Source organism: Oryx dammah, unplaced genomic scaffold, assembly GCF_014754425.2.
Source record: "Oryx dammah isolate SB20612 unplaced genomic scaffold, SCBI_Odam_1.1 HiC_scaffold_29, whole genome shotgun sequence".
NCBI lineage: Eukaryota > Metazoa > Chordata > Mammalia > Artiodactyla > Bovidae > Oryx > Oryx dammah.
Genome location: NW_024070213.1, coordinates 24374058 through 24401798, shown reverse-complemented (window position 1 = coordinate 24401798; position 27741 = coordinate 24374058). Strand labels below are relative to the sequence as shown.

The 27741-nt window shown below is 39.0% G+C and overlaps 1 protein-coding gene across 2 annotated transcripts in view; it reads right to left on the bottom strand.

Moving 5' to 3' along the window:
• The window catches only part of PTPRO (protein tyrosine phosphatase receptor type O), a 277143-nt gene that overhangs the window by 32963 nt on the left and 216439 nt on the right, over nucleotides 1-27741 (bottom strand). The window contains exons 13-18 of one of the 2 annotated variants that reach the window (XM_040235255.1): nucleotides 26128-26267; nucleotides 22592-22724; nucleotides 20528-20648; nucleotides 17172-17240; nucleotides 7147-7182; nucleotides 3633-3714 (exon numbers count right to left, since the gene is read on the bottom strand). In XM_040235255.1, the coding sequence (XP_040091189.1) occupies nucleotides 3633-3714; nucleotides 7147-7182; nucleotides 17172-17240; nucleotides 20528-20648; nucleotides 22592-22724; nucleotides 26128-26267 (581 nt within the window). Of the gene's footprint in view, nucleotides 1-3632; nucleotides 3715-7146; nucleotides 7183-17171; nucleotides 17241-20527; nucleotides 20649-22591; nucleotides 22725-26127; nucleotides 26527-27741 lie in introns of those variants that run through there. The other variant, XM_040235256.1, reaches the window with a different exon arrangement.

Below are 27741 nucleotides of genomic sequence, written 5' to 3'. Positions count from 1 at the left end.
GGCTATAGATAATATTCTCAAGGGCTATAGATAATATTCTGAACCATGTCCTGTGAGCTGTTTTATAGATACTGAAACCCACACCAGGTGGAAGAAGTTAACTACATGATGACTAGACTGTAGCCATGACATCAGTTCAGTTCAGTTCAGTTCAGTCACTCAGTCGTGTTTGACTCTTTGCGACCCCATGAATCCCAGCACGCCAGGCTTCCCTGTCTAGCACCAACTCCCGGAGTTCACTCAGACTCACGTCCATCAAGTCAGTGATGCCATCCAGCCATCTCATCCTCTGTTGTCCCATTCTCCTCCTGCCCCCAATCCCTCCCAGCATCAGAGTCTTCCAATGAGTCAACTCTTCGCATGAGGGGGCCAAAGTACTGGAGTTTCAGCTTTAGCATCATTCCTTCCAAAGAAATCCCAGGGTTGATCTCCTTCAGAATGGACTGGTTGGATCTCCTTGCAGTCCAAGGGACTCTCAAGAGTCTTCTCTAACACCACAGTTCAAAAGCATCAATTCTTCGGCACTCAGCCTTCTTCACAATTCAACTCTCACATCCATACATGACTACTGGAAAAACCATAGCCTTGACTAGATGGACCTTTGTTGGCAAAGCAATGTCTCTGCTTTTGAATATGCTATCTAGTTTGGTCATAACTTTTCTTCCAAGGACTAAGCGTCTTTTAATTTCATGGCTGCAGTCACCATCTGCAGTGATTTTGGAGCCCCCCAAAATAAAGTCTGACACTGTTTCCACTGTTTCCCCATCTATTTCCCATGAAGTCATGGGACTGGATCCCATGATCTTCGTTTTCTGAATGTTGAGCTTTAAGCCAACTTTTTCACTATCCTCTTTCACTTTCATCAAGAGGCTTTTTAGTTCCTCTTCCCTTTCTGCCATAAGGGTGGTGTCATCTGCATATCTGAGGTTATTGAGATTTCTCCCGGCAATCTTGATTCCAGCTTGTGTTTCTTCCAGTCCAGCATTTCTCATGATGTATACTGCACATAAATTAAATAAGCAGGGTGACAACATACAGCCTTGACGTACTCCTTTTGCCATTTGGAACCAGTCTGTTATTCCATGTCCAGTTCTAACTCTTGCTTCCTGACCTGCATACAAATTTCTCAAGAGGCAGGTTAGGTGGTCTGGTATTCCCATATTTCTCAGAATTTTAAGCTGCCACAATTTTGAGAATTGGTCTCAAAGAAACAGAAACGAATAGGCCCTGGAACTGAAGATTAACTGTACCTAAAACAACCAAGATGATGCTAGTCAGACCACTGATGACCAGTTTCAAGATGACTGTCAGAGCTGACTCCTGTTTCTGCATAGAGCTCCCTCCTTCTGCCTATAAAAGCTCTTGCCCACTGGTCGTCATTGGGGAGAGTTGGCCTTTGGACAGGCATCCAAAATAAAGCAAACTTGCCTTTCCTCAACCATCTGGCCTCTTTAATGATTTTTGAGTGATCCCACTTTCAGCAACACTCTGAGGCTGTTGGTGGTTCCATAATCCACGATGAGAAAGAGGTTGGATTGGGCCAGAGGAAGTGAGGCCAAGGCAGAGAGAGAAGTAGAAATGAGAAATTCTATTTCTCTAAAGAGGGGTTCTCTGGCCCCTGATTTTAGCCATTCCTGAGTCTCAGCTGCTTCCCTGCTCCCCTCCTGGTGTAGCCACTCAATCCTCCCTTTGATTATATGAGAGATCTTAGCTTTCATTTGAACAAGTTCCCATTATGTTTGGTCTTAACCAGTTTGAACTGTGTTTCTGTCATTCACAGAATTTTTTTTCTGTCTGAAAAAAATATGTTTTCTTTTTACTGGAAAATGATTCTCTGAATTTTTTTTTAAAAAACTAGTGATGCAATTCAGAAGCACAGTAATAGTTACACTGGGGTTTGACGGCATGAACTGAGAGTACTTCAGCAAAGTACTGAAGTTTGCCTGCCAGCAAAGGCAATGACCCTGGTTGCACCAGTGAGATCAAGTCACCTAGTAGGAATTAAATGACTGAGGCTTCAACAAAGTTGAAAGTGTACCTATACCATATTGTATTGACCAAAAAGTTCATTTGGATTTGTCCATAAGCTGACATGGAAAAATCCAAATGAACTTTTTGGCTAACCCAATCAATTTCATCACCATGATGAGAATTATTTAGATATTTATTTTCTTCTGAGTTTAGCCTTATGTTTTCTTATAAAAAGCCTCCTTCTTTCATTGGTATGCTTTTCTGAAATACCATCTTCCCATTTTGTTGTTGTTTAGCTGCTAAGTTGTGTCTGACTCTTTTGTGGCCCCATGGACGGTAGCCTGCCAGGCTCCTCTGTCCATGGGATTTCCCAGGTAAGAATACTGGGAGTGAGTTGCCATTTCCTTCTCCAGGGGATCTTCCTAACTCAGGAATTGAACCTGAGTCTCCTCCATTGGCAAGTGGATTCTTTACCACTAAGTCACTACGGAAGCCCCCAATCCTCCCATAGATCTCCATTTCAAATTGGGTTTCTGTTCTTTGAGCATCTGGTGTGGCATTTATAATTTCTTATGCCACCTGTATACAATGGATAACTCGGTCAGGCTTTCTGTGACATTTCTCAAGACACAGGTGATCGTTGGGGGCTTTGTATTTGATAATGTATGAGACACTTCTCATCCTTAAATCCCCTGTTGGGATGAATATCCACACCAGAACTCCCGCTGCTTCTTGCAGAACCAAGCTATTCTTGACTGATGCAGGGAAAGAAGAAATGAATATGGATAATGAGGAGAAGGCAGCTTTATTCGCCAGCCTAGTGTCTCACCGGAAAAAAAGCCTAAAAGGCTTTAAAAAAAATGACACAATTTGGAAATCACTTTATCTTTCCTGTCTTTTTGGTCTCCGTGAATCACGAGTCACCTGAGCCTTGCTGTAGAAGGCTCCAGACTGTGTTCTGAGCTGTGAAATATGTGAGAGGAAAACCTGGGGACCAGCTGTATCCCTCACACTACAGCGATCCTAGACTCATTTCCATCTACTCTGACACACATTCTTGGATTCAAAGAAAAAAGTGTGCTTCAGAAAAAGTAGATGTTGCTAATTTTGTTCTTCTTTTACACAAAGCATGTGTAACTCTCTCCAGTTTCTCCAAGAAAAGCAAACAAAACCTTGCATATCCAATAGACTGCCAAAACTCCTAAGGTTATAAGAAACACCAGGCTCTTTTATGCTCAGGAGACAAGGGGCTCCAATCCAATTCATCCACCATCCACACTTACTGTGGCCTAAATGACATGAGAAACACAGTAAAAATCCCCTGAAAGAGAAATTGCTCTGACTCTCAATCCTCAGTTTGCCTCCCCCTCACTTTCCATCCCCTGGTTTTCAGTGTTACCATGGAAAACGTTTCCTGTTACCATGTTTGTTCACCCCAGTGCCTACATCTATTCTCTCCTTTCCTTCGCTTGTGCCACCCAAATACTGACCTACCAAGGGATGACACCCTTCGCTCTGAACCAGTACCCTAGACAACCCTGAGCCCAATGATCATTCTGCCCTTTATGAATCACACTCAGCATTGCCCAGTGAGCAGAGGATTGATGCAGGTACACGTCTTGCAGTTCCCTCAGAGGGCAGGAAATACTTTATCTACTCACCTCAAACTGAAGAGAAAATTTATAGTCAGAGTCTTTGGCCATGTCCTTGATGTAGGCATCAAAGTCATCCAGTTGAACCGGGCTTTGTCAAACACAAAGAAAAGTACATTTTAAAAGTCCTGCTGATAGGTGTCATACAATGTTTAATGCCTTACTTCTCAAACATGAACAATTTCCTTGCAGAAAATAGATGTTTTACTTCTCACAGGTTAGCACTCATTTTTTAGGGTTAAAATTACCAATCCCTAATATATTGTAATTAAAAAAGAGAGCCCTATATACTTAACTTCCTTGAGATAGGAAAAGTCTCTAGATTTTCCACTGACTTTTACTTTAGCAGCAACATATTTCACACACACATATTCATACACACACAGGTATATGTGTTGTTTCTAGAAAACTCCAGTTTATAGGAAAAAACAGAGGATTAGCCTGAAGACCTGTTTGAATTATAGTTTTACTTTATATACTTAACTCCCCTGAGATTTAACATGCTCATCTATGAAATATCATGGGGCACTTACATCGCAAGGTTGACACTTGTAAATCATAGACACTTGTAAATTTAAACAGTTTGACAAAGGCAGGGAATTGTGTCTCCCCAGAGAAAGCTGGAAGCACATCTCCAGGGAGTTCCCAGTGCCTCGCTCAGAGAGGGCTGTGTTCAGAGCCTTGCACATCTCCAGAAGTCTCAAAACAGTTCGTAAGTAAAATAAAGTAACACATCCGACTTTACATTTCTGCATATGCCACAGAAGTTCTCGCTCTGTTTTTTTTTTGTGGAATAAGAATTTATTTGTATTTCCTGTAGTTTTCTCTAGCTGCTTATCTCTTCTAGAGCTTATCTGTCCCAATCTGTTCTCAGAGTTTCTGCAAGACACAGCACTCTGTCACCTAACCCAAGCCTTTCCACCTTACCAGGGTCCACAGACTTAGCCTTTCTCTTAGTCTTGCTGCAACTTACTCAGCTTATGTCATCCACCTGTGGTCTTATTTCTTATTAGCAAATACATAGCATATAATAGATATTTGTTCAAAGTTGTTGATTAGCTCCTCTGATTAATTTATGTTAAGATTTTAGTAGATTTTAAGGGTATTATGCCTTCCAGATAACACAAATTGTAATGGTTTTATTTAATAATAATAACACTGACTGGTACCCTTAAGTATGTGTGTGTGTGTGTGTGTGTGTGTGTGAAAATCACACCAGGGAAGCCCTTAAAACATACTATAAATTGTAAATATGCTTACGTGTTATCTTACTTGGTTGATGGTTGAGGTTAGACATGGACAACATTAGCCTCATGCTTGGGCTTTCCTGGTGGCTCAGATGCTAAAGAATCTGTCTGTAGTGCATGAGATGTGGGTTCGATCCCTCAGTCGGGAAAATCCCCTGGGAGAGGGAATGGCTACCCACTCCATTATTCTTGCCCGGAAAATCCCATGGACAGAGGAGCTTGGTGGGCTATAGTTCATGGGGTCACAAAGAGTAGAACACGACTGAATGACTAACACACACTTTCACTTCACTTTTCAGAAGGGGCTCCAGAGAGAGCCAAGGCTGAGACAGTTAAGTGAGGAATTCAAGATCTCAGGGCTACTAAGCCAGAGAAAGTGAAAGTGAAGTCGTTCAGTCATGTCCGACTCTTTGTGACCCCATGGACTGTAGCCTACCAGGCTCCTCCATCCATGGGATTTTCCAGACAAGAGTACTGGAGTGGGTTGCCGTTTCCTTCTCCAGGAGATCTTCCCGACCCAGGGACTGAACCCAGGTCTCCCACATTGTAGGCAGATGCTTTACCATTTGAACCATCAGAGAAGTAAGCCAGAGAATGCTAAGGATAACCAAGGAGAAGCACTCTTGGTTAAAAGCTTTCTCATTCAAACTTGCCATCCTTCTAAAAGAACAGCTAACTTGGGGGCGGGGGAGAGGGTCCCCTCCCTGCTGTCTCTGAGCAATATGATGACCTTAAAATTGGGCTTAATGATTCTAATTCTCATCCCACTAGGAGGAAAACGGGATTAGAAAAAGCAAAAGCAAGAAAGGGAGGAAAAAGAAAGTCAGAGGAAGGACCAGGAAGTAGAAGGACGGGCATCAGGGAGCGGAGGAGAAGAGAGAGAAAGCTGGTAAGGAGCGGAAATCAATCAGGGTGGGGAGGATTTAGACCAAAGAGGGAAAGAGGAGGTGAGAAAGGAGAGGAACGAAGGTAAGTGGAGAGAGGGAAGGTGGTAATGGTGGGGCATTTGGACTGAAAGAGAAAAGATAAAGAGAAAGTAAATGGAAAGATGGAGGGAGTCCCTCAAAAATGACCTCAAAGAAGAAGAGAGGACTAGAGGGCAAATGAGAAGAGGGAAGGAGGAAGTCAGCTTGACATGGGGTTTTGGCTTATGGGCAGGTTCCACCACATCTATACCCCACTCCAAACTTGAGCCCACCTCCTGCTTCTCCTCTCTGCCTCCATCTTAGGTCCCCTCTCGGTCCTGAGACTCCAACCTCTAACTGCTCTTATCTATGCCTCTGGACCTCACTTAACAACCCAACTAAAAATTTTGGGCAACAAAGTGTTTCTGTCAAATCATTCCTTCCAAGCTGACAGTTCCTCTCCTCTGCTTTGGCTGATCCTGCCTCTCCTATCTCACTTGATAGACGCCAATGGAATGAGTATTAATTTGAAATATTTTCAGGAAAAAATATTCTGTCATCTACATGTGCCAAAACATTATATGTCACTCAAAGCTTAATAGAAATATTTTGGATTAACTTTTCTTTTGTGTTATGTACTCCATTACACAGATACCATAGAACTGACGGAAACTGGCTTAATTGGCTCCTTAATGAATCCACCAATACTCTGTCCCAGGCAAGTATCAAGAATAAAGTTTATTTATAGAAATTATCAACTCTTTATGTGTAGAGTTTTTAACTAAAGGCCTAGAGGTGATAATCTAATTAGGCTTTTGAAATCAACTGATAGTCCATTTTCATCCCTCAGAATTATAATTCTTATGACTTAAACATTCAGTAGATAAGTGAAACCACAGGCAAGCTAAAGCAATTATCCTTTTCAATTTATTACAAAGATTTCCTGAGACAGCATTTATCAAAGTATTTGTTATAACATCAAATAGAATAAAAGCCTTTTCCCTGCAATAAGCATGACATTTGAAGCTACAAAATGGCAAAGGGTTTTGTACTACTTTGATGTAGCTAAACATTATATGTTTTTTACAGATGTAGAAGAGTAGACATCCTTCTGTAAGACTTTTATAATTCCTAACAACCCATTCTTCCTCAGATTTCATGCAGTGAGAACTTTCCTTATTCTTGAAGTGTTTTCTGTTGGTACACTTTCTTGGTGGTCACTGACATCCATATGTATAAACACACCAACACATAATATGCATTTGCCTCTTTCTTAAGCTTCCTTCTGCTGAAGATACACAATCTTTTCAGTTTGGAAAGTGAAGATCATTATGAAGAATATTTTTAAATGAAATAGTAAGAAAAACTTACTTAGTCAGTTTCCTCTTCTTTAAGCCATTCTTACTCCTGACAATTAAAAAAAGAGAAGCAAATTTATCTGGGCTAAAGAATTGATTAACATATGATTAAGCTTAGGGAGCTTTAAATATTTATTGTATATCAGGCACCTCTATTATATTAAATTTTTATTAAAAATGCCTAATTTGTTTGATTACTTTCCCTTAAATGAAAAGATAATGATAAAAATTTCAGATTCATTATAAAAATTCCATTAGATTTCAGAAGCAACCTATATTTTATATTTCAGATTTGCAAAAAAGCTGAGTTCTAGAAATATAATTTCTTGCTCCTAGGTATTAAGTTGCTGAAGTGTTTTGTAAATATGTAGAAATATCTACTGGGTGAACACTCCAGGTTCTACAAGGAAGAAGGAAAAAAATTGGGAAATAAAGGTGACAGCTGATGGACAGAGAATGGACATACTGGTTTTTCACTTAAAGACTAAAAATAACATTTTTCAGACATTTTCAACAGGAATGTGAATTTGTACTATCAGTGTTGCCATGTGTCATAAATTCTACTATAGCATTGTTCTTACTCAGTTTTGAACAAAGTTTTAAGCTATCTGAAGAATTGCACCTATTGCTTGTTTCTGATTCATTACTAGTCTGCAAACTCAAACACATATAATACTAATTATGCTCCAGCTAATTACATTTTAAGAGTATTTTAAAGGGTAATTATTTTCTACCAACATGTAAGATAACTGACCTAAATTACCTAAAGCTAGGATAGTATCTGCTGAAAGCCTTCATTATTCTATTTAGATTGTCTTAAATAAATGATATTGATACATGACTGAGTGTTACAACTTTTATAAGTAGTTTTCAAAGGCCTTGAAATATTGATGGGAGCACCCAGACCTTCAGAGCACAAACAACAGGTAGTAAATAGCCAGTTGTGATCTGAGTACGCTTATGTGACAAAATATTTATTGATATTTAAAATTATGAATATTTAGGTGCCCTCATTTCTGGAAAGTCTTTAGCAAAGGAAATACTACTTCCTCTGGAATTTCATAGCACTTGATTCATGGAGTATTTCTCATGTGGCCTGACCATGAGTTGTACATGCACTCCTTGCTAGATTGTCCTTTGCCCTCAGAGCTGAGTACAGTTCATGGAACACTAGTGGGTGGCCAATAAATGCTTATTTAATTGAATTGAAACAAAACATCTTTATTATATCAGCCTCACAATTTTACTTAATGATGCAATTAAGAATTGGATATTAGACTTGGTCTCATGAAGGATCCCACTGGCACTTGTGGGTGAAGAGCAAGTAACAGAGGAAGGACATATTCCTAAACGAAAGTGGTGTTTCTGTTTTTCCTTTTCCAGTTTCAGAGAGTTTTTATTTCTTCCCAATTCTTAGTGGAGATAATCCATTCAATAGTTCTTGTCATTTCTTTTCTCCCTCAGCTTCTTTTTATCTTCCATATTTGGGAATTAGAAGGAATAAACATTCAGGTTTTTACTTCACCTCTCCATCATCTCCTCCCACAGGAAACCCCCCCCCACCCAAACAAAAAAACACCATCATATTGGACAGAGCTGTACCACATAGGTGTTTGGGAACCTAAAGAAATCATTTCTTGAATAATTTTCTTAAATTGGAGTAATTGCTTTCCAATGTTGAGTTAGTTTCTGCCATACAATGAAGTGTATCAAAGGTGTGTGTACATCTATCTCCTTCCTCTTACCTCTCCCCCACCCCTCTAGGTCATTACAGAGCATCAAGCTGAGCTTCCTGTGCTATTGAATAATTCTTTTACTCTGCTCTAGTAATGAAGAAAAGTTATGACCAACCTAGATAGCACATTAAAAAGCGGAGATATTATCTTTTTCTTAATCTGTGTGAATTTCTTTTTTAAAAAAATTATTTATTTTAATTGGAGGCTAATTACTTTACAATATTGAGTGGTTTTTGCCATACATTGACATGAATCAGCCATGAGTTTACATGTGTCCCCCATCCTGAACTCCCCTCCCACCACTCTCCCCATTCCATCCCTCTGAGTTTACCCTGTCTCATGCATGATCTCAGAGATATTACTTTGCCAACAAAGGCCCATCTAGTCAAGGCTGTGGTTTTTCCAGTAGTCATGTATGGATGTGAGAGCTGGACTATAAAGAAAGCTGAGTGCCGAAGAATTGATGCTTTTGAACTGTGGTGTTGGAGAAGACTCTTGAGAGTCTCTTGGACTGCAAGGAGATCCAACCAGTCCATTCTAAAGAAGATCAGTCCTGAATATTCATTGGAAGGACTGATGCTGAAGCTGAAGCTCCAATACTTTGGCCACTTGATGCGAAGAACTGACTGAATGGAAAAGACCTTGATGCTGGGAAAGATTGAAGGCAGGAGGAGAAGGGGATGACAGAGGATGAGATGGTTGGATGGCATCACCGACTCAATGGACATGAGTGTGGGTGAACTCCGAGAGTTGGTGATGGACAGGGAGGCCTGGCATGCTGCAGTCCATGGGGTCACAGAGTCAGACACGACTGAACAACTGAACTGAACTGAACTATAATGATAACTTACTTAACCTTAGGAATCATACATTTACTTCCTGTAGGAGGAGCCCATTACTTTAGTGCCTGATAAAAGCAGAATTTTAGCATAATAAGAAACAATTCTGGTAACTCTGGAGGTTGCCAACATATTTTGTAATTCAGAGTGAAATTAAAAAAAGAAAAACACAAAACCTTTCTGTTCCAAACAGACTTTAAGGGAAACCAGGAGGAAAAAAATGTCTGTGGTAGGGTAACACTGAATAAATATAGTGCTGAAATATTAAGCCGCTACTGTTCCACAGGGGTCTTGAAACCTGATTCATGGAAGAGAGGCACTATTTTTTTCTTTCTGTCGCAGTCACTGATTGAATGAACCTAAAATACAATGTGAAATTCTACCACATGTTTTGTATGCTCTTGTCTTAAGTATAGTCTTTATAGTTTGTGTACGACTTTCATTGTTCTGATTAGATTTTACTAAATTGCTGAAGATTCCCAAGGGTTCTTGTTATGTAAAGCTATGGGACATGTCAGTACTGAATTGTGGGACTTCACAGCAAGACTGAGAGAATTTTCCCACATGTTCAATGGCTGTACTGATCCTATGACTCAAATCATGGGGAAATTAGCTTTTAAACATGTAAGTTCAGGCTTTGCTAGCAGTTTTTCCTTCATCACTTTATGGACAGAGCTCATGAGTGTGTGCACGCCACAGTGAGCATTTTGGGTGATGTTGAGGTCATCATCTTGTCATTGCAAAAGATTTTCTGAATAACTGATTAATAACACCCATCTGACATATAGTATATACACATATAGGATTATGTACTTCTTTTACTTTTTCTCTTTCACTTGCATTAGATATGGTTCAAAACCCTAATGACTTCAAGAAGTTAAGATGCACTAGGAGGTAGAAGGGAGGTTCAAGAGGGAGGGGACATATGTATACCTGTGGTGATTCATGTTGATGTATGGCAGAAACCAACACAATACTGTAAAGCAATTATCTTCCAATTAAAAAGAAATACATTTTTTTAAAAAAAGATGCATTCTTTATAAGTTCTTCATGATTATGACTGTCTTGGAAAGCCCACCAGAATGGAATTCATTCCAAGAGGAATATCAGGCAATGGCAGAGACATGGGGTCTATGAGGGTTAAAAACAAACACAAAGCAAACCTGAAAACAATAAACTCAAAAACCTCTAAATTTCCTAAGCAGTATGTACTTTTTCATGATACAAACACAAATCATCCTCACATCTTAAATAGGTCTTTAGAGTTATGTCATTCTCTGAATAGAACATGCAACAAACAGGAGTAAAGCTGAGCAGTAATATTGCAACATGCTTAAAATACTGACTATTAAGGATTTAGAACAGGCAGATGAGTATGTGAGTTGAGCATGAGGTGACTATGATAGTAAAGAAAAGAGAGTAATAACACTGAATCTGGAGAGAGCTGGTCCAAATGAGATGGTTTTCTTTGAATAGGAAATACAATCTGAGATCACTAAAGTCAGAAATCCTGGCAGAATGCAATTTTAAGATTATGCCAATGGACACATAGGCTCCACGGTGATTCTGCCACTACTTGGGAAAAGATTTGAGCAACCCTATTTAGGCAGGAGACAGATGGGCCTGGCAGGGTAAACCAGTTGGAGATTCATTCTCTGTTGGCCAGAAAAGAATAGCAGGACAATCAAAGGAAGAGGCTAGGCCTTGCTCAGACCACGTATTTCTTGTTCCTGGAGTCAGGAGACCTCCCTGACTACACCTGCAGAGAAAGGTTCCTTGGAGGTCAAAGGGGAAATAATGTCAAGGGATGCTCTGCCCAGATGCCTTTGAGGTAAAGATGTGTGGGAGGATCCTCCTACAACATGGGAGGATCCTGAGATATATCAAATATGAACTGTGAACCAAGCAAAGCAAAATGATTGGCTGAAGGAAACCCAGAAGAAATGCCCAATAAAAGCAATTCAAACCGCCATGAGGGTGTGACTTAGCGACTCTCTCTCTCCCTGAGTCTGCCTGTGTGTCCATCCACATGTACTGTACATTTTCCCTCTTAATAAATACTCTACTTGTTTCATTACTTTCCCTCTTTGTGAGATTATTTTCTGCAAAGCTGAAGGGCCAGGGGTCTTGTCATTGACCACTGGTCTGGTGGCTAGGATCTGGTGTTTTCGCCACTGTGACCCAGCCCACTCCAAGCCACTGCCAGCTGAGGCCACCTGAGATCAATATGAGGGAGAAAGAGTCTCTGGATTTCCACACAAACCATGAGAAGCATCAGGAGGATTTTAGACAATCTTTAGGAACGTATCTATCCAAGAAGTTGACAGGTTAGACATGAAGCCAGGCAGTGTTAAGAATGAAGGGGATGGCTCTGTTATTTGGGGAGATTGTTAATAGAGAGGTGAAATATGAAGACAGACATATCTGAAGGAGAGATTGTTAATAGAGAAGTGAAATATGAAGACAGACATATCTGAAGGAGGATTTTAAAAGACTACCTAGCAAATGAAAGCAGGGGAAAATATCCACAATTTATGAGATAAAGAGAAAAGTAGCAAAGAGTAGGGAATTTAGGTAGCTTTGTGAGAGTACTGAACTGTAGTTGAAGGAGCAGGGACCATACATTTTACCTCTTTTGTATCTTGCATAGCACAAGTCTAGGGCTGGAAACACAGTTTGGGTTCAGTACATTTTCATTGCTTGTTATGTGTGCTGCTGCTAGTCACTTCAGTCGTGTCCGACTCTGTGCGACACCATAGACGGCAGCCCACCAGGCTTCCCTGTCCCTGGGACTCTCCAGGCAAGAATCCTGGAGTGGGTTGCCATTTCCTTCTCCAATGTATGAAAGTGAAAAGTGAAAGGGAAGTCGCTCAGTTGTGTCCGACTCTTTGCGACCCCACGGACTGCAGCCCACCAGGCTCCTCCGTCCATGGGATTTCCCAGGCGAGAGTACTGGAGTGGGGTGCCATCGCCGTATGTGTGCAGTTGATGGAAAATGCAGAAAGCCTGGGGCTCCATCTTTTGCTTTCTTGTCTCATCTGGAGATAACCATTTATAGCCTCAGGACCATTCTTTTAAAAATTACTGAATGAACAGACCTTGAAGGGGTTGCTGAAATTTGAACCTGTGTTCATCAGTGGGAGGGCTTTCCTGGTAGCTCAGCTGCTAAAGAATTCGCCTGCCACACAGGTGACCCCAGTTCGATTCCTGGATTGAGAAGATCCCCTGGAGAGGGGATACGCTACTCACTCTAGTCTTCTTGGGCTTCCCTGGTGGCTCAGAAAGTAAAGAATCCTCCTGCAAAGCAGGAGACCTGGGTTTGATCCCTGGGTTGGAAAAATCCCCTGGAGAAGAGAATGGCTACCTACTCCAGTATTCTTGCCTAGAGAATTCCATGGACAGAGGAGCCTGGCAGGTTATAGTACATGGGATCTCAAAGACTTGGACATAACTGAGGGATTAACACTTTTACTACCTTTTCACTTTTCACTCATACAGGAACACCATCTGACGTCAAATATTTAGAATATTGATTGGTGAAGTCCTATACAGGAGACTGTTATTAAGAATAAACTAGGAATAACAGTGAAGGGGTCTTTCTCATCCAGCACATTCCTCTTACTTTATTACTTACACAGCATGTCTACCATGTTTCAGAGGTTTTCAACTAGTCCTTTTTTTTTTAAAAATAAAACAAAATAGAAATTCTGGTATTAACAGTTTCCATTGTGAGGACATTGTTTCTTATACTTTTCCCATTGCAAATCAAATTTCTAACTTTGCCCACTGTATTTCTTCTGTCTTCAGAGAAGCCGAACATTTGATCAATTCTATTTGATTGGCTAACTCTCCAGAATGTTTTAAATATTGAATTCTGTCCCCTCCCCAACTATGAGACTTTCTCCAGTCCATGAACTGTTTTTTTTTTATTGTTTTTATCTGAGTCCTTCTCAATTTGTCCAGGTTTCTGTATCCATTCGTACATAATTTAGTACTTAAACACCATAGACTAATACTTGAGGACAATGATTTTTTTTTTTCCTCTGAGAAACTGGTGCCTTATGCTGACTTATGGTTCAGAAAAAGAAATAGTTCTTCCGGATACATTAATCTCAAAATTCAAGATCATGATCATTATACTTTATAAAAACTAAAAGATACTCTTTGAGATTTGATTATTAAAATGATTTAAAAGTCAAGAAAATAATTTAAATGAGGCTTTTTAGAGAGGAAAGGATAGATTTCCCAGACACTTGGGTTTGGAATCTGAATTTTCTATATAGTCATGTGATGTCAAGATAGCTAATCTCCTTTTGCCTCTGTTTCTACCACTGTAAAATGATGCTGATAACAATCTTTGCAGAGGTGTGGGGACAATTAAAGGATTATACAAAGAGGCTCACACATAGTCAGTGGCTCAATATTCACTGAGTGAGCATCATTATAAAAACATACAGTCCCCCTCAAACAGAGTACAGTGCTCTGGGTTTCTTTTTTTTTTCCTTCTTGGAAATATTGAGCTAACCAATGGAAATTGTGAAAAAAATGGAACACATCATTTTTAAAGATGAGAGGCCATGGACTAGCTCAACGATGAAATGAATAACTTAACAATAGATGGAAGAAAAGCTTGCCAAGAACATCACAAGAAGAAAGTTTAATTGGGAAAACATTATAGTTAGCATCTGGGTACCATTAGCTGCTTTATTCCATTTCAATACATGATTAATAATTTCACATGCTGCTAAACACATAAAATCATTAAAAAGGGTTTTCTCTTTGGTTTACTTCTTGAAAGCTAACTTTTAAAGATTTTGTGTTAGGTAAACAGTAAAAAAGTCACTTACCAAGGATTAATATAAAATGCCAAAAGATAATCAGTCCAAAGACATGAGGGTAGCAGGGTTAAGAAAGCAAATATACTCCTACGCCTGTGAGCGTTGATAGATAACAGATGTAAAGATGAAAAAGTGGCAAGAGTTAGTAATACAAACTGTGAACAGAGATCAGTAAATTACTGACTGGGATCAATTAAAATGACAAGCACCTTAATTACGGTTAAATATTATTCCATTCTCTGAAATTTAAACATGAGGGCTTAAATGCTATAATATTGCCCAAATCAGTTTTATTCACATGCAGCCTTATTGTAATCAGATATATTTCTTTCAACTTGGTTTGTGTCAATTAGCCTGCTATTAGGTGATTACATTTTGCATTCATTTAAATGAGGCTCTGAAATGCCTCATTAGTTACCTCCAGTCTTATTCTTGGATATTACCCTTGCAATGCTTAAGGCTATTTTAAGAAATCTATAACATCTTTTGATAGCTAACAGCAGCTTGTGTAAGGAATACAAATGGTTAGTTTGAGTATACTGATTCTGGTAAACAAGCTTTCAGAACACATTCTTATAAAGATGCACTGCTAGGTATGGCTTTCTATATTATTTAAAATATAAATGATTATAATACACCATTCCTCAAAATAATCCTTAAAACAAGGGCATGGCATGACATCCACATACGATTCATCCAACATATTACTATGTAGCTCACTGACTGCCTAATTTCCAATCTTACTTATACTCCATGGAGTAGGAGCAAAATTACTTAGCTTCACGTTAATTCTAATGCAGACTGTTGATTTTAAAATGCCTGATTTGAATCAAATTTCAGATATTTAAAACCTAGTAAAATAAAACACTTATTAATGTAGATCTTAAAATATCCTTTGGTTGTATTTATAATTATTCTGAGAATTAGGGAAAATGACTTTGTCAGTTTGTTACTTTAGTTATTACACATCTCCACTGAGATATGTATTCTCAGTTAGCCAGAAAATGTTAGCATTGGCAACACTGTCTTTTTCCCAGAGCTGCAGAAGAATTTCTCTTAACTTTTATAGGAATGCCCTGAAATGAATTCTCTTTTGTTTTAGTTCTCCCATAACTGATCTCTCAAAAAGTTTGTAAATTGTGACCAGTTATGTAGTTAGTAAATATATTGATCTGAGTCACAAGTACAATGTTATCAGTTTCTAGATGGGTCCCTCATCACTACTCTGTGAATGAGTCTTTTTTAAGGGTGAGATAGGCAAGCAATGGGATTGCCCAGGTGGTGCTAGTGGTAAAGAATCTACCTGCTAACCAGGAGATGCAGGTTTGATCCCTGGGTTGGGGAAATCCCCTAGAGTAGGAACTGGCAACCCACTCCAGTACTCTTGCCTGGAAAATTCCATGGACAGAGAAGCCTGGCGGGCTACAGTTCAGGGGTTGCAGAGTCTGACACAACTGAGTGACTGAGCATAGGCAAGAAATGAATATCAGTGAGTCAGTCTCTTAATCTTGGAGAGAGTGCTAATAATATTTGAGCAAATCTAGAAATGTTTTCTAATTTTTTACTATCAAGAGTTTATGGGTTACTTTTGACAGTTGGATGAATCATATTTGAATAGCAAAATTCCATTCAGGGTGAAATTTTAAAATAGTGCAGCATATTGTCTTATTAAAAATAATCTGATATCACCTAGATTTTCAGCTAAAGTGGTCTCAACTAGTTGCCCATTTAACATTTACAGTTTAAATAAGCACCCCCCTCATTAGTTCTGAGAGTAAAATTTCTAGTATCACATATCTACTTCTTTCAGATTAAACATTTTTAGGGGGTTAGGAAAATAGGAAAAAAAATCACCGAGGATTAATATGAATGTATATCTTTAAAGGTATTTTGCATGGAGTTGCTTGTGAAAGAAACTAGAACATGTAAGCAGTGGCTTCATATTAAATGTTACTTAATTGGCAGTTTTGTTGTGTATTCATTGCTGTGCATAGGATCATTAATTCATATGGATTACTGTTAGGTATAATGTCAACTGATTTAACTTCATGACAATGCTTTCTTAGTTCTCAGAATACCTCCTCCCTCCAAGTCCTTAATACTCAAGCATATAGAAATAATGAGGCTACCTTTCTCAGGGTATCTTTGGTATTTATCTTCCTGTAAGCATAAGAGTTGAGAGCCCTGAACTGTATACTTCTTGATTTTTCAACAGAAGTAGCGGCTCAGGCACTGAAGCTTGAGTTTTAAACAGAGATGCCGTTCTGTTTCTTGTCTACTTCCCTGGACTATCCTCTTCCATCTTCAGCCACACTTCCTCCATGACCCTCCTGCATTAACCCTTCATCAGCCCACCTGCGGGCAACTCACACAACTGCTTCATTTCATTCCTTTGTGTAATGTATCAGTACAGAGCTGACCACTTCATTTTTTCTCCTTCTTAGTTAAATTAAACTTATATAAACTAATGTACTCTGTAAAGAAGTCATCTTCAAGTTAATCCTCACTGAAATTATGTAAGGATAACCAGGCAAAACCATCTATTTCCAAATACAGCACAGTCAAGTTCTGAGCACACACAGCATAGTCAAGCTACCTAGAGACTTGTTCCAAAACAGTACTCACCAGTTGTACGGGAGTTTCCCATCCCGCTCCAAGGATGCAAAATTGACAAAAGTTCCTGCTCCACACTCCCTGTTGGAAAAGAACTGCAAAATCAAGATCAGTGTTTGACAGAGCACATTTTACTTTGACATAAAAGAGTCTTTATGTCAAGGTAAAAAGTTATCTTAAGGTAAAAAGCCTTGATGTCATCTCAGAGGATGAGATGGCTGGACAGCATCACTGATGCAATAAACATGAACTTGGGCAAACTCTGGGAGATGATGAGGGACAGGGAAGACTGGTGTGCTAGAGTCCACAGGGGCACAGAGTGAGATGCAACTGGGTTCCTGAACAACAACAAAAAAGAGTCTTTAATAACTAATCATCAGAGCATTAACAATTTAAACAGTCAATATAAGTTGCTTGCATTCCGCATTTGGATATGATGCAAAGTAGAAACACAAAATTTTTCACAGGGGTGCACACACCCAAGTCAAGTTATTTGAAGCCGAAAAGATTTGGTTCACAGTCCTTACCAAAGTGTACTCATGATCGTAACATTAACTGTTGAATGAACTATAGTGGGTAGAATACTTTCATTATTATTATTTTTTTTTTTTTTACAAAACCTTCACTAGTAGGGTATAGAAATGCTCTTACATAGACTAAAGGTTTTCCATTTTCAGCAACTATTCCTTGTTTTTTACAGCATTTTGATTTCCTCTTTAATAGATGGTGGATCAAACTGAATTGTTTTCTCCCTCCAAAATTTTTCTCTTATGTTGTTAAGCCCATATTATTCATCACTTGAGATAAAAGACTGATACATACTGAAATGGATTGGCTTATGCATCAACAGAAAATATTGCAGAGATTCTGACATTATTGGCACCATGTCATTACTTCAGTTATCTGTCTGTCCTCATTAGTGTTCTAAGAACAGCTTTCTTCCTTGAAAAGCACACTAACATATTATTATTTCATGTGGTATATATTATAAATTGGATATCATCAATTAATTTTCCTATATCAATTTCCTATATATGGGATTTCTTTTATTCTCTAACTCAAGGGTTCTTAATCTAGGGTCCAAGGATAGAATTTATAGCTCTATGAATAAATGTGGGAAAAAAAATCTTTATTTTCACAATTTATAACTGAAATTTAGTAATTGCTTCAAGTATTAAAGTATACAACAAGCCCCAATGCCACCATCAGCACTTGTGAGATTTGCTAATAGAAACTGAAGACTTCTTCTATAATAAACCTGCTGCAGGTATTAAAATATTGTTCATCATCATTACTCTGATGAAATTTGAGAGTTCTTAGATTTCCTACTAAATATTGTTATCAACTGTGTTAATAAAGAAGCATACAACTCATCTGTTTTCTGAACACTTTGATTACCACATTTTCATATAATTATTTTCCTTTTTAATCCTATGTGTCTTATTCTATGCATTTAGTAGGAAAGCACTATTCTTGGAAGAGATCTACAGGCTTCATCAGACTACTAGAGAGAACCATGTACAAAAAACATTAAGAATTTCTGCTCTGATGACAAGCTGGCTGAAGTAGAATCATTCCTCCTAAACATTTGCCTGTATCCATCACAAAGGATGCTCCTGCAACAATACCCTCATAAATACCCCTACTCCCATTTCTACTTCTGTTACCAACCCCCCCTCACTATTACTATTGACAGCTAACATTTATTGCATGCTTCCTATGACACTATGCTGTTGTTGCAGTATTGTTCCTAACTAATCTCTAATGCAGGACTGTTATCATCTCTTTCCCCCCCCCTTATTGAGTTGTTTATTTGTTTCTTATTGATGTGTAGAAATTTTAAAAATATATTTTGATATATGCTCTTTCCCTTGCTTCTAGGCCACCACACTCTCCTAATTTTTCTTCCACTTTACTGGATGCCTCTTGTCAGCTTTGTTTTTGCCATTATCTTTCATCGTCTCTCTAAAAATCTTAGATTGTTTTGGTGCTTAATCCAGGGCCCTCTTTTCTAATTTACACTTCATTCCTGGACTACGTCCAGTCTATAGCTTTAATACCATTTATATGCTAAGAACTTCCAAACAGAAAGTACTTGAGGATGAGCTCTGATAAGAAATGCATCAGTGGTCAAAGGAATAGGGAACCCACAAAACCGTAAATCAAAAGGCTTTCCTAACATCAAGAAAAATGAAACTGCCTGCAAATCTGTGTAACAGGAACAGAACTAACAGGGGGACTCAAAAGGATCTTTTCATAAACTCAACAAATATTTTCTGATAGAACAGCTTCAACAGAACTAATGAGGAAAGGGATTTGTTTTCTTCCTTGTGGTCTCCATATATATTAAACTCTTTCCATTTAGCATACTTAGTAGGATAGATCTTTCTTTTACCGCAAAATATTTTGAAAGTGAAAGTGAAAATGTTAGTGGTTCAGTTGTGTCCGACCCATTGTGATTCCATGGACTGTAGCCACCAGGCTCCTCTGTCCATGGAATTCTCCAGGCAAGAATACTGGACTGGGGTGCTGTTTCCTTCTTCAGGGGATCTTCCCCACCCAGAGATGGAATCTGTATCTGTCGCATTCCAGGCAGATTCTTTACCATCTGAGCCACCAGGGAAGCCCAAAATATGTTTGGAAATATCCAAATACAATGAATGGATCCCAGTATACGGGCTGCTTAAAATGATAAGATTGACAGTAAGAGGTCTGACTTTGTGTAAACAAACCATCCTTTGCTTTACTATTTCAATGGTAATGTTTTCTAAAACAATATTGAAAAGTCTACTTAGAAAACAAAAAATAGAAATAGGCATTAAAAACTAAAAGTAAACTCACCCCTGTACAATTTAGGTGTTAAATGCCATTGTTGTGTTGTTTATTCACTAAATTGTGTCTGATTCTGTTGTGACCCCATGGACTATAGTCTGCCAGGCTCCTCTGTCCATGGGACTTCCCAGGCAAGAAAATTGGAGTGGGTTGACGTTTCCTTCTCCAGGGGAATCTTCCTGGCCTGGGGATCGAGCCCATGTCTCCTGCATTGGCAAGCACGTTCTTTACCACTGAGCCACCAGTGTAAAAGCTACACGTACGTGGTAAATATGCTAGTCACTCAACCGTGTCTAACTCTTTGGGACCCCATGAACTATAGCTCATCACGCTCCTCTGTCCACACAATTCTCCAGGCAAGAATACTAAAGTAAGTTGTCATTCTCTTCTCCAGAGGATGAGCGCAACCCAGGGATCGAACTCAGATCTCCTGCATTGCAGGCAGATTCTTTACCTTTGGAGCCACAGGGAAGCCCACAGGACAAATAAAAATATTCTAAAGCCTATGGGTAAAAGTTGAGCAAAATGCAACTTACCTTGCCATCTGCAGATGCTTTCTTCTAAGAATGATAAGGGTAACAAGCAGCAGTCCAATTAACAGTGTGCTGAGGATGGCCAGCACGGAGATGACCACCACGTTGGGATTCATCTCTGTAACTAAAGATAAAAGCCATATATCTTCACTGGAGCTTCCATGACATGGAAACTAACAGCACCATTCATCATATCTCATCTAAAGACTAACACACTTATGACCATAGCAACAACAGCAACAATGACATTTCTCTGAGTCAGTGATGGCTTCTTGCTGGTCAACTCTTACTTAGTAGAATAGATTGACAAACAGTGTTTGGGTGGGTGGAAGAACTGAGTTGAGTTCACTTCAAAGGCCCATGTTCAGGACATTCTTATTAAAGGAAACCATGAAATGTATGTAATGCCTGTGCCATGATTTAAACTCATTTGAAAACAAAAATGCTAGAAGTCATTATCATGTATCATCACTGTTTAACATTTTCAAAAGCTTAGAGAGAGGCAGGCTCTTATTTTATGTCCATGGCTTTCAAGGCAGAAAGCACAACTGTGTATTTCCCTCACATAATAACGTATATGAAAAAGGCATTAGCACCCTGCCATCTGCTGCAGCACTTAACGCATCGCTAGCAGCAGGCTTTCTGATGATCTGTAACCATATGTTTGAAGGTTTTTCTATCTGCATAACTCAAGAGATTAAGCTTATTAATACATTTAGGGCCTTCAAGAACAGGGGTTGTATCTCTTTCACACACTAGGTTTCCTATGATCCATCCTTTAGTGCACTTACACATTGCCTGATTTACATACTACTCGGAAGATCAGGATGTTAAAGGTGCAAATATACATTAAAGATTTTTGTAAAGCTCTTAAAAGCAGATCAGAGGAAAAGAGGAGACACCATCCTCGGCCCTGATCATAACATCACAGAACTGGCCAACCCGCACAGTCCCTAAGGCTTTGGGTGTTTGCCACTTCCCATGTGGGCCAGCTTGGCTCCACTGTGCAGACAGAAGTATTAGAACAGAAACAATGTTAGACTCGTAGAAGAGGTTGTTCAAGTTCGCTTGACTACTACCTTCCATTTGGGGAAGCTCTGATATCAATCTCTCCTGGTCTACTTTTCCTCACTGGCAAATATGTTTAATAATATCACCTGTTTCACTGGGTTGCTGTACAGATGACAAGGAATCATGAACATTAAAGTATTTTTAGAAAATGGAAAAAGGTGTTGAAATGCTAGACCATTAGTATGCTTTTCAAGTCCATTTTTGCTCTTTCTTCTGAAAAAGCAGAAACTAAAAACAGGAAAAAAATTTCTTCTAGTGGTCACTGGATATAGTGGCTAAACATGATTAATGCTTACATACATAAATGAAAATAAGCTCATTAAAAGTATAATGTGATGGTAAGAGTAGCTTTATTACAGGCAGCTTCAGGGAGGGTCTTAGATGACAGAGTTAGACTCAAGCAGAGGAGTAAAACAAATAATATAACTCAGAAAAAGAATAAGGGAACAGCATTATATCAAACTTTTCGTTAATTTCTAATTTCCCCAATTACGCATTCTACTTGACTGGAAATTTTCTGGCTTTGGTCCAGTAATTTAGGTTCACCATTATTCGATCAGTGAGAGTGCAAGGTCAAGACTGCAACAGATGCACCTGAGTTGTTTACAATACTGTGGGTACCACTGAAGAGGGTGATGGGGATGATGAAGTTGATGATAAAAACAACTAGCATTTAGACAGCATGTACTAGAGCTTTAGGAACTTGATTTCTAAGCCTCCAAACGTGTCAACAGGTACCTATTATTACTCCAGCTTTACAGATGAAAAAACAAAGCTTCAGAATAGTAATTATCATTCCCTAAATCACATAACTGGTAAGCACAGTTTGGGGTTGGAATTAAAGTTTCCCTGAACTCAGAGCTTGAAACTTTTCAGTGAAATGTGAGTTTTCTTTTTAAAAAAGATGAATTGTTTATATTTAAAAGGAAAATTTAGGGCAAATCAGGAAAGATATAATTTCCAAAGATACCAGATTCCACTCGTGCCTATACTTACCCATCGTCGAGATTGCTATGAATGTAGGGACACTGGGGCTGTCATGGCTAAAGCTGGTGACACTACAGTTGTAGGCAGTGGCAGGAAGGAGGCTGGAGATGGTCACGACATGAGAGGAAACAGAAATTGGTTCCTGGAGGTGCAGAAAACAAGATAAATGTTATGTTTTCTTCATCTAGTTTCGCTTTTAAATTACTTTTCGTAATTGAGTAGATAACGTGTGGACAGAGTAGAAAAATCGAAAAAACAAAAAAGGAACCGATGAAAAATGTTTCCTTCTTCCTGTACTTCCCATCTACCCAATTACCTTCCATGGAAGCAGCCACTGTTGTAGTTTTTTTTTTTTTTTCTTTCCATCGGTATTTTATGGATGTATAAACATATAAGAATACAGTGACAACATAGTTTGTGCACTACTCTACTTATTTTTATCTTGGTTATCAGTATATTTTAGCACTCGTTCCATACCAGTACAGATAAAGCTATTTCACTTTAAGGGCTGCATAGAAATCCATTGAAAGAACATACTTTATCTAGCTAGTCCTCTATTAATAAATGATTAAGTGATCTCTGATTTTTTTGTTGTTATAAACAATTCAACAGTTTCACAATTAATGGGAACATATGCATATGTACACACACTCATTTTATATATGTATGTATGTATATATGTGTATATATACAGGGCTTCCCTGATGGCTCAGTGGTAAAGAATCCACCTGCCAAGCAGGAGACGTGGGTTAGATCCCTGTGTTTGGAACATCCTCCAGAGAAGGAAATGGCAACCCACTCCAATGGTCTTGCCTGGGAAGTCCCATGGACAGAGGAATCTGATGGGCTATATAGTCCATGGGGTTGCAAAAGAGTGACTTTGGTGACTAAACAACCTCAATATATACATATATACATTCATACACAAAACCCGTGAATATATTTGTGTGTGTATGTATGTGTATGAATATTCATACATATACAAACACTCATATTCTTAGAAGTTGAACTGCTGGGTCAAAAGTTATATCTTTTTAATTTTGAAAGGTATAGACAAATTATCTTCCATAGACATTTTCTAAGGGACCCACCTATTGTCAGTGGATGACAATACCCATTTCCCTACGTTTGTTTTTACACAACAAATTGTATACAATTTGCAAACTTTTTGAAGTTTTCCCATCTTATTAGTGGAAACTGTCCTTAATTGTAGTTTTATTTTGCATTTCTTTCACCATGAGTGAGCTTGATCATCTTTTTACATGTTTAAGAGCCTTCTATGTTTATTTTCTATGAAATAGTTGCTTTGGGTTGCTGATCTTTATCTTTTTCATTTGTAGTAGATCTTTGAATATTGGGCTTCCCTTGTGGCTCAACTGATAAAGAATCTGACTGCAATGCGGGAGACCTGGGTTCGATCCCTGGCTTGGGGAAGATCCCCTGGAGAAGGGAAAGCCTACCCACTCCAGTATTCTGGTCTGAAGAATTCCAAGGACTGTATAGTTCATGGGGAAGAGTTGGACACGACTGAGTGACTTTCACTTTTGTATATTAAGAACACTACCCCTTTTGTCTACATTCTCTGCTTTTAAATAGCATCCAAGGCATAAAGGCACTGTGTTCTCCAAAATGTTTAATGGTAACTTATTCTTGAGTAAAAGTTTTTAATTTGGTGGACCAATGGCCATCCACTGACAAGTACAACTGTACAATATAAACCAGCATAAAATCCTTTTTCAAAACAAGGGTCAGAAACACCTCTACCTAAAGAGATGAGAGCCATCAGCAAGGATTTCACACTCTCACTTCTTTCACTATCCTATAAAAGAATGCTTCCGAGAAAAGATTTTTGCTAACAGGACTCAGGTGTATAAAGTAGCTGCCTGATCATCATTTTCTTAAGGGAAGACATTGCTGTAGTTGCAGAGAACTAAATTCATTACTGGCAGAGCAGCTTTTATCCAAAAGGATTCTTGGGATCCAAAGGATTCAGCTGTTCAGTACAAATCAAAAAGAGATACGTTTGTACACCAGACTATCAAAAGGGGAGAGAAATCAAAGCAAATTATCTTTAACACTCAGTATAAAAAGATTCATACTGCTAGAAATCCTTTTTTCTTTTCAATCTCATGAGCTGCATTATTTAAAAAGCATCAATTATTTATGTTCATAGTATTCATCTTTGCACTGTATTTTGTGACATGCCTCAAAAATGTGTCCTTCTTCTTCCATGTCTGACTATAACATAGTTTTGTCTTGTGGTTTTGTTACCCCAAGGCTCATCTGTCTCCTTTCATTCAATTTAACCTGGTGGATAACTCAGTATTCATCTTATCTGTTATTTGTGACTCTAAAGCTTTAACATTCACCTATCTCAGCCTTCATTTTTTCCCAAATAAAACTATCCTCCTTACTAATGTCTTTTAAATTCTCTTAGCAATATGGGTCTCACTTCTGGCACTTATACTTCATTTTAATTATTTCTGCTCTAGTGTAATATCCACAATTAAATGAAAAAATAATTGAAGGTATTGATTATACCAGGCTTCCCGGGTAGGTCAGCTGGTAAAAAAAATTGCCTGCAGTGCAGGAGACCTCGACTCAATTCCTAGGCTGGGAATTTCCTCTGGAGAAGGAAAAGGTAACCCACTCCAGTGTTCTTGGGCTTCCTTGGTGGTCAGATGGTAAAGAATCTGCCTGTAATGCAGGAGCTGCTGCTGCTAAGTCACTTCAGTCGTGTCTGACTCTGTGCGACCCCATAGACGGCAGCCCACCAGGCTCCCCCGTCCCTGGGATCCTCCAGGCAAGAACACTGGAGTGGGTTGCCATTTCCTTCTCCAATGCATGAAAGTGAAAAATGAAAGTGAAGTCGCTCAGTCGTGTCCGACTCTTAGCGACCCCAGGGACTGCAGCCCACCAGGCTCCCCCGTCCATGGGATTTTCCAGGCAAGAGTACTGGAGTGGGGTGCCATTGCAGGAGACCTGGGTTCAATCCCTGGGTCAGGAAGATTCCCTGGAGGAGGGCATGACAACCCACTCCAGTCTTCTTGTCTGGGAAATCCCATGGACAGAGGAGACTAGTGGGCTACAGTGGGGTTGTAAAAGAGTCAGATACAACTTAGTGACTAAACAACAACAAAGGTGATTCTAACATTTGTGTCCCATACAATGTCTGCCACATAAATGCCAATTAGTTCATATTTGTTAAATTATACTTTATATGGCAGTGTATTTTTATACCTTACATCAATTTAATGGCCAACAGACAACCGCCTCAATTTAACTCTCCAGCATGACCCAGAGTGGCTAAAAACTAGAGACAGAAGACTGATACAAAGATGAAAATAAACTTTGTGATTTGGCAAGTTAGTTATAACATATTTAGGGCCCATTCTAAGAATAATTTTAAATTTCTATCACTGGAACACAAAACCACACATGCAGAGTTTTCCTTTTATATCATTCAAAGAAAGATTTTCACTTTGCTCAGATAATGAGCCTTAATCAAAATTAACTCAGAAAAGGAAAATCCAAACATACAGTACCTGGAGTTTTGCTTCCTGACTGGAGCCAATTTGCTGGCAGAAGACTTCGAAGAAATCAGCTACTCCCTCTTCCACCCACAGCAAAGTCACCGAGGTCTGGGTTTTATTCACTGCAAAGAGGGACTTTGGAGGAGCTGGTTCTGAGCAAAGATAAGTTTTAAAACATTAATTTCATCTAACATATCCTTCCTTCATTAATCAGAAGGATAAAATAGGTGAAAAAAAATCCAAACACAGATAGTTAAAAGCACCCTACAGATTTTCTATTGCTTTGTGAAATATGTCGTTTCACCAAGACTGTCGTCTAACTTGGAAGGCAGAATTTTTTGCCTTTTTTATCCTCTTTCATTTTATACTTCTCTTTTTGGTACACTTCTGTTTTTTACTTCAGCTTTATTATAGCCATAATCTATTAATAGTCTTTGCTGGAACTACAATGGAATTAGCACTGCTCATAGGTACAGAACTTTCTGGGTGAGAATCTGGTACTGAAAAGACAAAAATGAAAGTGATGTGCTCCCTTCTAATGGAGAGATCCAGTCTGGTGTCGAGGTCAAAAACTTGCTTTCCTTTCTCGAGAGATTATTTGGAATCATTTAGTCAGAGGAATGGCTTCTTGAAAATTTAGACAAAATTAAGAGGGGTAAAGCTAAAGAGATAACACAATTTTTTAAAGAAAAAGATTGATGAAAGAGGAGTTGATTATAGATAAAATTTTAGAGGACTGATTTCTTTATCTTATTCTTTTAGGCAATCTTTTTAAAATTTATTTTATTTTTAATTGGAGGATAATTGCTTTACAATGTTGTGTTGGTTTCTGCCACATATCAACATGAATCAGCCATAGGTATACATGTGTTCCCTCCCTCTTGAACCTCCTTTCCACCTCCCACCCCATCCCATCCCTCTGGGTTATCACAGAGCACAGGGTTGAGCTCCCTGTATTAAACAGCAACTTCCCATTAGCTATTTATTTTACATACGGTAATGTGTATATTTCAGTGCTATTCTCTCAATTTTTCCCTGATAGCTCAGTTGGTAAAGAATCCTCCTGCAATACAGGGACCCCGGCTCGATTTCTGGGTCAGAAAGATCCCCTGGAGAAGGGAAAGGCTACCCACTCCAGTATTCTGGACTGGAGAATTCCATGGACTGCATATATAGTCCAAGAGTAGGACATGACTGAACAACTTTCACTTCATCATTTCCTGTTCCCACTGTGTCCGTAAGTGTTCTCTATAGACATTTAATCTTTTTGTAAAAATAATTTCATTTATTTATTTAGGCTGTGCTGGGTTTTCATTGTGGTGCATGGAGAGTGTTTGGCCTTCGGTAGTTTGGTACATGGGCCTAGTTGCCTCATGGCATGTGGAATCCTCCCAGACTAGGGATTGAATCTGTGTCCCCTGCACTGGCAGGCAGACTCTCAACCACCATCACGGAATTCAGTTCAGTTCAGTTCATCGCTCAGTCGTGTACAACTCTTTGTGACCCCATGAACCGCAGCACGCCAGGCCCCTCCCTGTCCATCACCAACTCCCAGAGTCCACCCAAACCCATGTCCATCGAGTCAGTGATGCCATCCAACCATCTCATCCTCTGTTGTCCGCTTCT